The sequence below is a fragment of the Botryllus schlosseri genome, chromosome 3 (assembly GCF_051294905.1).
Source record: "Botryllus schlosseri isolate E-star chromosome 3, Bs_hap1, whole genome shotgun sequence".
Classification (NCBI taxonomy): Eukaryota; Metazoa; Chordata; class Ascidiacea; order Stolidobranchia; family Styelidae; genus Botryllus; species Botryllus schlosseri.
This window is the reverse complement of record NC_137238.1, coordinates 24298576-24310752: the sequence shown is the minus strand read 5'-3', so window position 1 is coordinate 24310752 and position 12177 is coordinate 24298576. Positions and strand designations below refer to the sequence as shown.

General features: G+C 37.6%; 2 protein-coding genes across 2 annotated transcripts in view; one reads left to right on the top strand and one right to left on the bottom strand.

Annotated features, from left to right (window-relative positions):
• Window positions 1-12177, bottom strand: part of LOC145436173 (uncharacterized) — a 297258-nt gene that overhangs the window by 75117 nt on the left and 209964 nt on the right. The gene's annotated exons all lie outside the window — the stretch shown is intronic.
• LOC145436526 (uncharacterized) overlaps window positions 1-12177 on the top strand; it is a 67515-nt gene that overhangs the window by 48337 nt on the left and 7001 nt on the right. Inside the window, exons 45-51 of the mRNA XM_080313889.1 lie at window positions 598-660; window positions 1426-1488; window positions 1764-1826; window positions 2581-2643; window positions 2944-3006; window positions 3206-3268; window positions 10570-10632. Of these exons, the coding sequence (XP_080170015.1) occupies window positions 598-660; window positions 1426-1488; window positions 1764-1826; window positions 2581-2643; window positions 2944-3006; window positions 3206-3268; window positions 10570-10632 (441 nt within the window). The remainder of the gene's footprint in view (window positions 1-597; window positions 661-1425; window positions 1489-1763; window positions 1827-2580; window positions 2644-2943; window positions 3007-3205; window positions 3269-10569; window positions 10633-12177) is intronic.

The window sequence follows — 12177 nt, the reverse complement described above, 5'->3', positions numbered from 1 at the left end:
ATTCATTGAGTTCAATAAACGACGGCTGCGCTATCTCTTTGGATTCACCTACTTTTGACCAAAAAGTTTTTCATAGTAAGGCAGTTAGTAGTTGCATCCTGTATTTGTAATTGTGAGAGTTTTAGTAGCCCAATTATCCCATTGTCATAGGTAGCGCGAAATTTACGAATATATAGTACAACGTCGTTGTTTCCATTACCTCATATTTACGCATAACAATTTGGTATTTTTGTGACGATGATAGACCTGATATTGTCGAAAGCAAGACCATTATTCTGAATGAAACGCTGAACGCTCGTAAGATATTCGATTACTCTTAAAACATGTTTATGCAGGACGGAAGGGACCTAAGATTGCCATAGTGATTTATTGAATTTCATAAGCGATGGGTGCGCTATCTCTCTGGATACACCTACTTTTGGCCAAGAAGCTGTTCATAGTAAGGCAGCTAGGAATGCATCCCGTAATTGTAATTGTGAGAGTTTTAGTAGCCCAATCATCTCATTGTCATATTTAGCGCGAAATTTACTCATATATAGTACAACGCCATTGTTTCGATTACCTCATATTTACGTATAACAATGTGGTATTTTTCAGACGATGATAGACTGGATACTGTCGAATACAATATCATTATTCTGAATAAAACGCTGAACGCTCGTAAGATATACCGATATTTTAAAATATTTTTTGGCATGACGGAATGAATTAAAGATTGCTATAGTGATTCGTTGAATTTCATAAAGGAAGTGTGTGCTGCGTCACTCTGGAGAGGGCGACTATTCCACTGTGATGTCACGTCGTGACGAAAAGTCTAAACAATAAACAATTACAAACATGTTTTAAACAGGTTTATTTGAAATGAAGATTTGTTTTTAATGCAGCCCCAACTCTATTTTAGTTGGCCATGTGGCTATACTGATCCGGAAAATATCAAGCTATCAACGTAATAATTTGTATTCTTTACATTATACCATGGGAACACGAATAGAATGGTTCAATTCAGATTTAATTAATATACAATAATGCACATTAAAAACTGAAAAGCTCTGATATTTCATTGCTGCGAGTACCTCGAATTCAATGATCGGACATCATTTCATGACGTATTATTGTCGGTGTGCATGTTTTCCAAATTTCCATTGAAAAACGTCCACTGTATCTTGATTAGGTAGACCTGATGTTGGTGATACTTGTGTTATTTCACATTGAGTTCACGTTACGCCACTGATGATGGTATTACTGTACATTCCTATTTTACCAAATGCTAGGTGCATATACTTAGAAGCTGAAGCTTGGAAGCTAGGAGCTCATTATAATGTGATTAATGCTTACCGAATGCTCATATGATATATTCGGAAAGTAATATTATAGTGGGATGATGACAGTTTCCACGTAGGCCTGTAACATTTCGTTATTTTTCAGACGATGCCAGACTGGATACTGTCGAAAACAAGACCAATATTCTGAATCAAACGCTGAACGCTCGTAAGATTATAAATTACTTGAAAACGGAATGGACCCAAGATTGTAATAGTGATTCATTGAATTCCATAAACGACGTGTGCGCTATCTCTTCAGGCACACCTAATTTTGTCCAAAAAGTAAGGCAGTTAGGAGTTGCCTCCTGTAATTGTAACTGTGAGAGTTTAAGTAACCCAATTATGTCATTGTCACAAGTAGCGCGAAATTTACGAATATATAGTACAACGTCATTGTTTCGATTACCCCATATTTACGTATAACAATTTGGTATTTTTCAGACAATGTTAGACTGGATACTGTCGAAAACAATACCATTACTCTGAATGAAACTATGAATGCGCGTAAGATATTCAAGTATTTTAAAATATTTTCATGCATGACGGACTGAATTGAAGATTGTGATTCGTTGAATTCCATGGAGTTGGTGTGTGCTACGTCTATTTGTATAGAGCTACTAATCCACTGTGACGTCACGTCGTGACGACATGTATAAAAAACAATGACAAACATGATTTAAACAGGCTTATGATAAATTAGGATTTGTTTTTATTGCAACCCCAACTCTAACCTAGCTGGCCACGTGGTTTACTGATCCAGTAAATATCCAGGGATCAACACCATATTTTGTATTGTTCACATTATTTCATGGGAACGCGCATAGAATGGTTCAACACTTATCTAACTCATATACAGTAACGTAAATTAGGCACGCAAAAGCTCTGATATCTGATTACTGCGAGTACCCCAAATTCAATGATAGAACATCCTTTCATGACCTATTGTTGTTTTTGTGCATGTTTTCCAAATTTTCATTGGTAAACATCCACTTTTTCCTGATTAGGTAGACCTGATTTTGGTGATTCTTGGGTTATTTCACATTAAGTTCATGTCATGCCACTAATGTTGGTATTGCTGTATTTTCCTATTTTAGCAATTGCTATTTGCATATACTTGGAAGCGTAAGATTGGAAGCTTGGAGCTCATGATAATGTGATTAATGCTTACCAAATGCCAATATGATACACTCGGAAAGTAAAATTATATTAAGACGATGAAAGTATCCACGTAGGTCTGTAACATTTCGTTATTTTTCAGACGATGCTAGACTGGAAACTGTTGAAAACAAGACCAATGTCCTGAATCAAACGGTGATCGCTCGTAAGATAGTCAATTACATTAAAACATGTTTATGCACGACGGAATGGACCGAAGATTGCCATAGTCATTTATTGAATTCCATAAACGACGTGTGCGCTATCTCTTCGGATATACCTACTGTCGTCCAAACAGTTGTTCATAGTAAGGCAGTTAGAAGTTGCATCCTGTAATTGTAATTGTGAGAGTTTTAGTAGCCCAATTATCTCATTGTCATATGTAGTGCGAAATTTACGAATATATAGTACAACGCCATTGTTTCGATTACCTCTTATTTACTTATGAAAATTTGGTATTTTTCAGACGATGCTAGACTGGATACTGTCGAAAACAAGACAAATATTCAGAATGAAACGCTGAACGCTCGTAAGATATTCCAGTGTTTTGAAATATTTTTTGGCATGACGGAATTCATTTCAACTGTATTATCCAATTTCTAAACGTAGTACTCAACCTTTGAGAATAGAGACTTTTTGACGCTTCCATAGGCTGTTTTAGTTTATCAATATGCTCGAAAAATACATTTGAGTTATTTTCGTATAATGTTAAGTTCGTTATTTTCCAGATCGCACTGAACTTGAACAGCTCCAGGGCAATATCAGTAATATGAGTGAAACCCTTAACACGCGTAAGATTCTGCGGTACTTAATATGTTTTGTTGACGACACTGAAAAAATGTGTAGTTGTCGCACTGATCAAATCTATTCAATGTTCCACGTGTTTCTTGTGGTTGTTCAGAATTGACATACTTCAATCATTCCGGCGCGATTGCTATTTCGGCGGGTATCCACGAGCTAAAAACAATTGTAACACAAATTTCCCCTACAAGGAATTTGACTAGTCTGAGCTGTAAATTGTTCGATTGCATCAATCTCTGAGATTCCTTCTGAATTATGAGATTCCAGCATGATAAAAAAAACTGAAGTATTAATAAGTGATCATTAGGGCGTTTTTTTTACTTAAAAACAAGAAAATTATGACCTAAAAAATTAAAATTTTGACTTTTTTTGACCTAAAAAAACTGAATTTTGACCAAATTTTGACCTAACGTATGCAAATTAGGTGTTTTCCCAAATAATGTCAAAATTGTACCAGTTATCTACATTTCCGGTTGTAACTGGCTGTCCCAACAAAGTAGTTTGGCCTGAAAAAACGTTTTTGGCATAGAAACAGGCAACTTTGTACATATAAAAAACAAACGAAATCTGGCCCTATGAAGAATTCCAGTGGTTGCAATACGTATTATGGTGGGAATAATGTAAAAAAAATTGTAGTACAACGAGAGATACTTTCCTATATTCTTGGGTAAAAAGTGCATGTCCTTACTTGCCAAGGACGTTCAACAGCAGCAGTTGTTGGCTGACAACACACAAGTTGTGCATACACCACTGGTGACGCACCATGTTGCTTCATTCTGACAATGTTGTCTTTTACAATTTTTCATCATGCGCTTCTCAATAAATATAATCGATATTATACAATTGATTCGTGTATTATTTCTCTTTTGCTAAACATGAAATCGGAACTTTATTGATACAAGCATAGATTTTCTATACTAAATGCCAATTGGATATGCCTCAAAAGAGAATTGATGTGGAAATGTTTAATGCTATGTCGTAAAATGCTGCATCCGTTGATTTTCAGATGACTTGAGACTGGAAGAGCTCGAGGGCAATATCACTATCCTGGAAGACATGCTCTACACGCGTAAGATGTTACACCTCTTGAAAGCATTTCAGCGCATGATCGCAGAATGAGTTCATGTCCGAGGAGAGGAAAACGCATTACAATATATTCTCTCCTTTCATACTTAGCGTACAATTGACACTCTGCTGAAACTACAATTTTTCAGCGTATCTTTTTGCACCTTCAACCAGGTCACACTGGATTGGTGATATCTGCTTCGTATCTGCTTCCAAGAAACGCCCATATGTAGAATAATTGAACACTGGTTATTGGAGAGCCGAAAATTATAAGTCATCCCGCATTTGTCATTGAATTTGATATAATATTTCTGATCCCTATCGTGCTGATTAAGTTATTGTAGCGATCGCAGTGCGAAATACTTTATATATATAAACCGTACCATCTAAAGTAACGTGAACAAATTGTAGTCCATCGTCCATGGTAGAAAAGTGCCTTAATAACCGTAAACCAATCATAATAATAATAGTGAAATCATGACACGGCGTGCTGATATACAAGGATAACATTGATTGCTTCATGACGTGGCAGGCATGTCAGGTTCAAAGTTGAGACTGTTAAACAGATTAATTGAAGATTTTGTATTTAATAAGAGAGGAAAAAACTAACATGAGTATAGCAGTACCTGCTAGCTAAACCTATACCAACTAAATGCGAATTGGTTGACCAATTTAAATTTTTGAATGGCAAAATTAAAGTGATGGGGTCATGAAATAACATCTTTCAATTTTAGGGAATGTATGTATATATAATGGTTTATTGCTAGGATTTGTGGATCACACATACATAAAGCCGGTGTATTGTTAAGATAATATGCTGATCGGACCTAAACACTTCTCAATAGATTGTTTCGATTCATTGTACCTGTACGATTTTCAAATTTGTATCTAGTATAGAGAATTTGATTATTCATATGATTATAAATTCACATTTTTCCGACAAGATAGCGTATTGGAGAAGCGTTCGGCTTCTAGATCGGTAGGTCGTGGGTTCGATCCCCAGCCGGGTCAGACCAAAGACCTGATTAGTAACATTGGTATCCATGACTTCCCTGCTTGGTGCTCATGCATTACTGGGATAGCATGGAGGGGTGGTGCATGACTTGAAACATCAAGGACAAAAATAAAACTACGTCCATGCATTCTAAAACAGTTGTTCTCATATTGACCCTCTCGGGAAATTTTGAGAGACACGGCGAGGGGGGATTGAGTGCAAAAATCGAAGCGAGAAGTGGATGCCAACAACTAGGAGAGCGGCGATTGACAATGTTCGAACATTCAGTGTATTATATTTCACTAATGTATGGTTACCTGCAAGCTCTATAATTATTCGTTGGATTTCGATAGAAGACTGACTCAATGTTTTTCCTATCTGAGCCGGTGAGAGAGGTGAAATGGATCAAATCGTAGAAATCTGCTTCACATTAGCTTAATTGAACTTTTCACAGGTTCACTCAGCTTCAAAGCTGCTCGACGTAGATTTGCATTCGAAAAATACTTTCTTTTTACCAATATTAACAATACCAAATTAGTCAATCAGCACTAACAGTTTGTTCAACTAGAAGTATTATTCAAAACAAATAATTCTCGAGTAAAAGAACCAAGTTGATAGCATAGGCTTGAGTACTCCAAAGCCGTAAAGGGTGATATTATTTCAGTCATGGACATCTCACTAATGATTGTTGAAATGCCAACTTATAGAAAGGCCCACTGTCGTTCAATACTTTTGTAACACACTGCTTATGCAGATTGAAGGGCGAGGAGGAGCCTAGATTAACCGCCAACACCTAGGCAGGTATTCTGGACTGGTACTGGAGTGGGCCTCGGTCAGACTTGAACCCATGATCCATTTCTGTGGCAGTGGTGAAAAATAAAATTTCCACAGAAATCGGAAACATTATAATTATTCATTGCCAGTATGATGTTCCCTTCCAGATAGAAGTTCTGATTAATAATGAGCTCATAAGTATTTGAGATAGCATTGACATTTCAGAAAGACAGGGCTTCGATTCCGAATCCCAACCTCTCCTGCATACGTCATTGCATTAGACGTACCACCATAACAGTCGCAATTCGACTACAGATCGGGCCTAAATATCCGCAACCAATGATGGCCGTATCATTACAAATCATACTGATGAGTGGAGTATGTGTCTTTAACTCTTTACCTCCAGTTAGCCGCTGAGACTGGCTCAGGAAATCCCTAATGCGCAATGGAGCACCGATTAAGAACCACTACTATAAATATTCGAGTTTAAATCGAGATTTCAAAAGGACGAGATTTCTCTTTTAAACACAACCCCCTGCGCGCGATAGTGCACACGACCCGAAATCACGTCACTCACAATTCAGCTACTGGTCGCGCACAATTGCCTGCAACCATGGATAATGGAATGTCATCACAAATCATATGTATGAGTTTTTTGCCTGGATCTCCTGTGGAACCCCTGAGACCGGCTCGCGGAGCTCCTGGTGTTGCGTGGACACCCAGATACCCAGACTAGGATAAATCGAAGTGCTCTATAGAGTGCCGCGAACTATTTTACTCTTTGAGAGGGTGCCCCGAGGTCGAAAAGGCTGAGAACCACTGTGTTAATCTAATCTTAGAATCAATGTTTTCAGAGAATGCCACCATGAAGAACGTTAGGAAGAAAGCCGAAAAACTGAACTCGACCGTTACAAGACGTAAGTCTTTTGTACTATCATATTACTTTCATCTAGCAATATATCAAAGGTTTCAATACATATTCAATCGGACTAGATAGATATTTTATAGGCTGAAAGAAAAACAGTGACTTTATGATTAGAATGAACTTGAAGTATCTTTTGTGAATACACATTTCAGATGATCAAAAGTAATTATTAAATTGCATAATCTTTAATATTTATAAACTAACGATATCAAAGACATGAGCATAAATATTGCTGAGCTTAACGCAACAGACAACGCTCGTGAGTTTTTCATGACGTAATCTGATGAAAGGCTCGAAGCATTTTGGAATAATTCGCTCCTATAACCCTTCCTGTTTTGAAACTCTCCTTCCTGAATATCTGGTTATTTTCATGTACTCGTTGTTTTACTGTCACTATTTTGATATTCACAATTTTGATACACGCCCATTTTGAATCCTAACTATTATGACACTTGTCGTCGTGACACGAGCAATTCTCACAACTTGGGTCCAATAGAGCTAATTAGGATCCAGATTTGTTCGCCAATGATTTCTCAGGCCAGCTGTCGATTTATTCAGCTGCAACGAATTCATTTTTTGAAAAACGTTTTGTGACTAGCTCTAATCAACACATAGAGAAATCGATAAGGACATTTGTCGGGATGGCGTGAAATTCCGAAAGTCTCTTCTCTTTTGGGTCACTGTAAAAGATGAATGAGCCACCAAAGACAGATATTTGTATCGATGGATAATATGTTATGAATTATTTCGCAACTGTCATTCGTGAAGATTGTCCCTGCCGACTTGACTACATTCTCTATTGTTCATAATATGCTGCGATAGACAAAGTATGGACACGTTATATACATGAATTTAACGATCAACTCGCTTAAGTCTTTTTCTAACCATCATATTTTTGTAGAGGCAAAGATGAAGGGATTATGTCTTGCTGTATCCTCTTTATTTATGTTTACAAGATAAAGCTATTAACGTGTTTTATTTCAGACGCGTATAAACTGCAGGAGGGCGAGGGAGATATTGCCACCATTGAAGTAACGCTCAACACGCGTAAGAAGTTTCGCTACTTAAAAAACACTTTTCTGCATGACTCATTGCGCCACTGATATATTTGGTGGCATGCAAAACTACGAGGTTGCTGCACGTGAAAAATGGCAGTATGTATGAGTAATTTTATGCACACTATCACGAGAACTTGTCGAACCTACCTCGTAACTATGTTCGTGCAGCCACGGTGTTGCTAACAAACCGACACAAGACATGATTCTCTTCATGCGATAAACTAAGATTGCAATCATGTCATACCTAGGGAATATGGCAATTTGAGTTTATGTCCAAGAAAAGCAATATTTCGTCGTTACCTTCACAATTATCATCTGGTCATTTAGCCACTATTTATAATCATTCATCGTATCTTTTTACGCCTTCAATCGGATTGGCGACATTCGATTCCCATTTGCTGCGCATATGCGACCTTGTGCCACGACTGTGGCATTCCGTAAATACGTATTATACATATTTAATTGCACGGAATCACTTTTCCAATCCTTGTCACCCGAGTTAATTTATTGTTATCACTATTGTCTCGACCATCGTTATCGACTGCAGTCGCAGGATTCGTGATATTTAGTAAGAGTTTTTATAAAAGAAAGAGTAAAATCATAGTCCATGTTACAAAAGACTCACAACGACGATATGTATATCACCACTCACTAATAATAATAATAATGCAATTGTAAAGCTATCATGATACAGCGGTCTGCTATATAATGATAAAATTCACCCATGTTAAGTTTAATATTGAATCGATATATGTCGATGTAACAGCGTCCCAGTCATGTCAATGTCATGTTGGAATCAATGTTTTCAGTGAATGCCAACATGAAGAAAGGTGAGGACAGAGTCGAAGTGCTGAGCTCAGTTGTTGCAAATCGTAAGAAATTTCTTGATTTTTCTTTAGCTGTGTCAACGCTAGGTAGGAATCTATGTTTCTAGAGAATGCCACCATTAGGAACGTGAAGACGGAAGTCGGAATATTACACTCGGCCGTCGCAAAGCGTAAGTTACCGGTTCCAGGATTCCTAAATGTTTACTTCCAAATCCATACCTTTGTTTTTCACTGGAATGCGTCATTCGCAATCCTATACATGATATTACAGAAATAGCAACTATACAAAAATACATAATCGCCAAACATACCATGATTAACTCTATGATTGCAGTTATAAACCGCCAAAACAGTACCTTTGACGGCGATGAAAGTTGAATGCTCCATTTTCCTTGATCGTGATGCGACATTGAACCTGCGTATGAGTTGTGCCTGACACTGGTGATTCAACTGTGAACGCGGACGTTGGTATTTGGTTCATCATTATTATATCACCATTTGGGTTGTAGCTTGCATAGCCTACAACGGTTTCGCATTGGCGTTTTCGTCGCTGTCAATTACTATTTCTTTGTCCATCTCCCTAGAAAACTGTGAACTGAGTTTGCAATTCTTATTCTTCTTTTCCATGCTTCCAGCCTTCAGTATCAATGTCACCTACTTGTTCCAAATTGTGACTCGAGTGCAAACGCCGCTCTACCGTCGAAGTGTTAAAATGTGACCAATGAGCATATTCGACATTTTCTGTCTTGTTTTTGTTATGTAGTATTGAAAGCATTTCCTGATAAATCTCAGCTTTGATTAGAAGTATGCTGGATAATGCCGCCCCAACCGTTTTTTCATTTACTCGGAATTGCTTCGCGTACCGGATGAAGTCCAGTGGCGTATGTTTGATACCCCTTGTATAGAAATGGGCGAAAGGGGACCAGTGTGCTGTGTGGTTGGTTTTACAATAGGGCGTCTTTTGGGAATACACATTTAAGAACATATTGAAAAGTTTACATGTAATCAAAATTCTTTTGAAAATTCTTTAGGCGCTGCCGATATTAACGATGTAATGAACATTATTGCCGATCTCAACGCAACAGGCGCAGCTCGTAAGTATCAAGTAATGTTTTCTGATCAAAATCCTGCAGGAGTTTGAATGTTTCGCGATCATGACACTTGATGTTTTGACACTCGCTATCTTGACTGCCTCGGTATTTTTTACACTATTTGTTTTGATCATTGGTTTGCCACTCGCAATTTTAACAAAAACTGCTTTGAAACGCGCACTTTAGATACCATGCTAATATTACACTCGCTATTTTGGCAGTCACAATTACCACAACTTTGATTCAGCTGATGAGCTGAAAAGAACCTGTATATGAGGGAAAACGGATTTTGAGGATTGCTAAAAATTTATTCAGCTGGGTGGTGAATTCAAAAGATTTTTAAACTTACTCTAATAAAGACATTGAGTAATCGGACAGATAGTAAGCTAGGGTCTGGCGGAAAATCTCGAAAATAATTGGTTACTGTGAAAGATCAATGACATACCGAAGACAACTATTATAGTATGGTTGGATAATGCGACAACGGTCATTCGTTAAAGTATATTCTAACGAAATTTCAAAAGTGTTTCGAAGAGACTAAATTCTCTATTGTTCAGAAAATGCCGTGGTGGACCAAATGAAGGGACACGCCATGATAATGAATTCCACAATCAATTCGCGTAAGTTTTTTTTACTGATCAAATATTTCAGAGGGGGCAAAGATTTCAGGATTTTCGTATTAGTGGAATCCCCTAATAATTGGATAGATGTAATGGTAAGAAGGTTTCTAATAATATTATATTGATATTATAATGATTCTTGTGTACGTTATATCATGCTAAAATCACGGAAATGGTTCAGCTATGAAAAAAATAAAATACTGCGCACTCCATCTATAGTAACATAATTGTGCTTGTCTATTACGAAGCATAAGTAACCTATTGCATGAATTAGTTTGCGATGGACTCTACATGGTGATTTTGAGCGGCCCGCAGAAAGTTTTAGGTCGTACATGATAATGTGGCCTGCGGCCACAGTCTGCCGAAATATCCCGTTACTTGCTTAGTACGCTAAATTTGAATAACTGTAGGGTATTCTGCAGCGTGCATGTGACGATGTGTGTAGCGTGCGGGATTGGATCTTACGCGTAAGCTCGTCAAAACGAAAAGGCTTGCATTACCGGCATTCATGCATGGACTCCACCCTAATGAATTGATGTATTGGTAGATTTGAAAGAAATCCAACCCCTAGTAGGCATACCATACATTTTACCGGCGAGAAAGGTACGGTTTGCGAGGGGATTTCGAGCGTCCGCACACAGTTTTCGGTCCTGACTATATAATACGCGATTAATCCTATAGGTGGAAGAATACACTTTTATTGTATCGATTTAAAAGTCCAGCCCGCTAAGCAGGCTATTTCATTTTCTCATATCCGACCCGCCGACTGCAGAAGTAACCCGCCTCTATTATATGAGAACAGCATATTTCAAAAGCGCAATAACGAGATAACATAAGGGAAGCTTCGCATAGTGCAATCAATACGTTGACTTTTCCAAATACCCACCGACATCCTTCTTATAAAAATCGTCGGCGCATGTAGATTCTGCGGAGCGAGCTTTGTTTGTTGGAAGAGATATTTATTCATACCTATACCATGGCTTGATTATAGTGCGGGTGTTGCATCATCACATCAGTTGCGAACGCAGAAAAGATGGTACAAACGACAAATTTCACATTGTGAAATGCAATCGTTCAAATTGAACCCACAGTTGATTTACACTATCATATGACTCTCATTTTACAAGGTTAATATGACTTCTTTGGTGAAAACGATTCTGTCCCTGTTGCGGAATCTTGATAACAGGAAGCCCACTAGGATACCAAGACCCTAGCTGTATGTAACGTAGATTTCAAACTTATAGCTTTCTTACTAACTGGATCGTTTTAGTGAGTAAGAACCTCCATTAATATTTTGTCGAAACTTAATTGCGCATACAGTCTGTGCGGTATTTCCCAATTCTGAAACTGATCAACATCGTTTGAAATAGATGGATGTACTTGTACTTTGTCAAGTAAATATTTTCGATATGGAATTGTATTTGTAATTTCGATTTTTGTTATTATTCACCAATTCATTCGACTTGCCTGTTATTCAGGGATGTATTTAATGTGAATTACTGAAAAGAAAATCGAAACTAAGGAGCAGAAATTTCTGTGGAAAAA